The 4,273-nt window shown below is 48.6% G+C and overlaps 1 protein-coding gene across 1 annotated transcript in view; it reads right to left on the bottom strand.

Moving 5' to 3' along the window:
- Positions 1 to 2,856, bottom strand: part of DOC2A (double C2 domain alpha) — an 8,600-nt gene extending 5,744 nt beyond the window's left edge. Inside the window, exons 1-3 of the mRNA XM_044657070.1 lie at positions 2,565 to 2,856; positions 865 to 944; positions 370 to 444 (exon numbers count right to left, since the gene is read on the bottom strand). Coding sequence (XP_044513005.1) covers positions 370 to 444; positions 865 to 944; positions 2,565 to 2,856 — 447 coding nt within the window. The remainder of the gene's footprint in view (positions 1 to 369; positions 445 to 864; positions 945 to 2,564) is intronic.
- Between the last annotated feature and the right edge of the window lie 1,417 nt (positions 2,857 to 4,273).

Here is a 4,273-nt window from a genome sequence, read left to right as displayed (position 1 = left end):
GTGGGGGGGGGTGGGGGTGGGGTGGTGAAGGGTTCCCCAAGGGGGAGGGAGTACCCACAAGGGAAGGAAAAAAAAACCAACAGAGCTTAAGATGGAAAGAGAGAAATCTATTCAATCTATTCCTTGAGGTCAGATTTATTTACTTTTGTTTCTCTTTCAATGTCTAGCAGATAGTATATATTTGATGATGATGATGATGATACATTAATTAAGTTGATTCTCTTGACTCTCCAGAGATAGTAATCAAAAGGGAAAAGGCTCTAACGACTTAGAAGACTTAGGGGAAAGGTTCTAGCAAGGAATGTGGAAATGGAAATAGGAAGAATAGGGAAGAAAACAGGGAAGGGGGACCTCAGGAGGAGAAAATACCTTGCAAGCTCCCGGCAGGAGGTGTAGTTTGACATAGGGATCAGCCAGGCCATTGAAGTCCATAGGCTTGAGGCCCTATCCATGGAGGGTTAGGAGAAAATAGAAATTCTACTCAATTCCTCCCTTCTCTGAGCCCAGAAAGATTCTCCAGCCTCCCCAACCCCAACAACTCATCCCCCATCTTAAGGATCTATAACCAGGAAAAGACTAGGGAAAGGAGGAGAACATACAAGAGGGCCTTGGAGATGAAGGCAGGGATTAAAACTGAAACCCAAAGAGAGCTGGAACAACAGTAAACCAAACAAAAGCTAAAGATGATAGATGGAAGCAGTTAGGAAGATAAGGAGGGAAATGTTCAAGTTGGAAGGGCAGAGGGAAAGAGCAGGAAAGAAGGAATATCTCATCATGGATCCCTACCAGTAACTGCCAGAGCCCTAGAACAGGGCTATGGGGCAGAAAGGAGGGGCTAGGCCTGTAAACATGTCTGGGACCCACCTTAGCCCTGAGAATGCTGCAATGGAGAGTACAAGATGCCTGGTCATAGAGAAGGTCAAACTCCAGTGTGCCCAGGGCAGCTGTAGAGAGAGAGGTTCATTCACATCTCAAACTTAGTATTTCTGAAACACAACTAGTTATTTCTTTCACCCACCCCCTAATCTCCCCACCACACAAAAACAAACACACACACACACACACACACACACACACACACACAACTGCCTCCAATTTTCCTTATTTTTTACTCTTTCAGCACAGGTTGAAACCCCAGAGTCATCTTGAAGTCTTCTCTCTCTGTAGACAGTCAGTTGCCAAGTTTTATCATTTCTATCTCTGCATCTTTGGCCTTTTTCATAGACACCAACTTTAGATTAGATCTTCATTAGCTCTCTCCTGAACTATTACAATAATCTCCTGATTGTACTCTCCCTGGCTCCCATCTCTCTCCTCTTTAATCCATTCTCCACGGCAATGCCAATATTCCCATCCTAAGGCCAGATCTGACTATATTACTGTCCAGTTCAAAAATCTTCAATGACTACTTAAAGCCTTTAGCAGGAAATAAATCTCCTCAATCTAGTATTTAAAGTCTTCTACAACCTGACTCCACAGCCTTCCCAGACATTTAATATTACTCCCCTTCGCATGCTCAACATTCCAGCCATGACTTACTAGCTGAGCCCTGGACACAATATTCCAAACTCCAATTTCTGGGCCTTCAAACAGACTTCCTCATGCCTGGAACGAACTTCCTCCTCACCTCTGCCTCTCAGAATCCCTAATTTGCTTTTAAGATTCAGTTCAGGTGCAGCCTTCTATGGGAAGTCTTTCCTGTTCCCCAGAGTTGTCAGTGCTTGAGATCTCTCCTAAAATTACCTTTTATTACCCCTACCTGTATATATACTATGTTTTCACCCAACACCCCTCCACTTCTCCAAAATGTAAGGTCTTTGAAAGCAAAGACTGTTTCATTTTGTCTTTATATCCCCATCCATTGCCTAGAATAATGCTGCTGAGTACATTAAGTATTAAGTAGGTACTTAGTACTTAAAGATATTGGGGCACTTAATTAGTGTTTGTCAAGATTAAGCTGAGAGTCCTTGGTTGTACGTGAGTTTATGTGATGGAATTCTATGTGTATGTGTGTGAGAGAGAAACAGAGACAATGAAGGTCTGTGTCTGTATGAGAGGAAAAAATGAGTGTATATAACTCACGTATATAACTATATGAGTATGATGATTTATGGGTAGGTTTTCTGTATGTGCATGAATTTGAGTGCAAGTGTATATGAGTAAAAGTATGACTATGGAAGAGTAGAAGTGAATTTCTGTGTATGAATGTGCCTGTGTGAGTTCTTTGTGTGTGTTTGAGAGAAAGAGAGTTGTTCTTGCTTCTATGTCCTCAGCTATGGCTGGGGCTTGAGCTCTGTGTAGGTGGGAGGGTTTCTCAGCACAAATATTTAATATGAGGCTGGCAGATGTAATGTCACTCTGATTACAGTAGCCAGGCTGCAGCATCAGGGCCTTTCTCTCCCCATAGGACCCTGGTGTCCCTGGTTTCCCCTTCCTTTTCCTTTAGGGCCCTCTATCTCTGGGCTTCGTCTTTCCAGGGCTCCCCACCCCCCACCCCCAGGGTCTGCCTCCCGGTGTTCAGCTACCCGGAAACCCCAGCACTTTCCCTATCTCCCCAGACTCACTGGTGTCATCTGAGTCATAGCTGTCCACTTCAGCCCCCTCCTCAGAGGCTCCAGCCCCTCGAATACCAGCCCCAGGGGACAGAGTCAGGGTGGGCAGACTGGGTGTAGCTGCAGCCCCTGCCCCTGGGGAGAGCTGGGCTTGGGGGTCTGCTCCACTCCCTCCACCCTCAGGCCCTAACCGAGGAAAGTAGTCAGAGATCTGCCTGATGGGTCGAATGGGGCCGGGGCACACGTTGATGGCCATGTGCTCCTGGATGTTGATGGTCATACGGTCACCCCTCCGGCCCCTCATTCACACGTTCCCCCCTGGAAAAGGAGGAAAAGGAAAGTTAGTTCTGGGTCCCTCACTCTGGAAAACCCACATGACCTTTCCTCTGCACCCTTCCTGAGCCTTCTGGGCATCATTGACCTCCTGGAGGGTAGTAAGGGTCCTGCCCTGGGGTTTCCCATCTCCAGAAAATGGGAAATGAGAGCAAAGCCTATAGAGGAGGAAGTTCTTGAATCTCAGGGCCTCTTAGGAGTATGTGTGTGTGTGTGTGTGTGTGTGTGTGTGTGTGTGAGTGTGTGTGTGAGGAGGGGGAGAAGAAGGGGGAGCTGTCCTTGTTGGGAGGTGCTCAGGAAAAGAGCAGCAGAGATAGTGGCAGAGCTATCCTGTTAAGGGAACCGTGCAGGGACCCCAGTGTGAGTTCTATGAAGGCTAGGGTGGACTGGTACCTATACCCTCATAAGCAGCCAGACCACAGGGCTTTTCCCCAGTGGAAGTGAGTTAATTGCCTTATTTGCCAGGCCTTCATTGACTTAAATTCTTGGGCCTGAAATGGAATGGTCATGGGGGAAGGTAGACAGCATATGGGTAAAAAGGGATTTGACCCTATCGTCCACTCAGCTTCTTTTCTGACCAGAGCCCCTCCCTCTCTGCCCTTGATTTGACGCTGAGGGGTGTGAGCCTGACTCCAGCCCCCTTCCATCTCAGATTCTGAGTCTGAGTCTGACTCTAATCCCCCACCTCCAGGAAATTTCCCTGGACAGAGGTTCTGACTTTCTTGCCCTTGGTCTCAACCCTTACCCTGAACTCTCTCTGTCCTTCCAGTCCCTCAAGGTACTAAGATTCCTTCCCGATGCTCTATCTCTCCACCAGGCTCTGTCTGAGTTCCCCTCTTCCCCCTCCCCCACCTCTGTCTGTCTCTTGGGCTGTCTGTCCTCCCCAGATTCCATTTCTCCTCTAGGCTGTCTGCTCCTCCCGGACCCCGGTGCCTCCCCATTCTGTTTGTCCATCCCTCCTTCCCCCTCAACCTCTATTCCTCAGGGCCTGCTGGGGGAGCCCCCTTGCTCTCTTCTCCTCACCTGGCACTGGGCTTCCCGACTGCCGACTGCCGATAGATTGCAGTAAATGGGAGAGAAATAAACATAGATTCCCCAGACACACAACCTCTTTCCCCACCTCCACCCTCAACACACACACACACACACACACACACACACACACACACACACACACACACCCAGCCCAACCCCTTCCACCTGTCTCTGTGGTCCAACAGGTGCTTGAGAACCAGGGGGACAGCAGAAAGGGTGCCTCAGGAGGTGCAGGGAGAGGTAACAGCAGGGAACGCAGAAATAGGAGGAGATTCCAGAGGTGGAGAGAGCGGAGTCCGGCTGTGCGTGCTTGTGTGTGTGTGTGTGTGTGTGTGTGTGTGTGTGAGAGAGAG

The sequence above is a fragment of the Gracilinanus agilis genome, chromosome 1 (genome assembly GCF_016433145.1).
Source record: "Gracilinanus agilis isolate LMUSP501 chromosome 1, AgileGrace, whole genome shotgun sequence".
NCBI classification, from domain to species: domain Eukaryota; kingdom Metazoa; phylum Chordata; class Mammalia; order Didelphimorphia; family Didelphidae; genus Gracilinanus; species Gracilinanus agilis.
The sequence above is the reverse complement of the archived record's forward strand: the minus strand, read 5'-3'. Positions and strand labels throughout refer to the sequence as shown.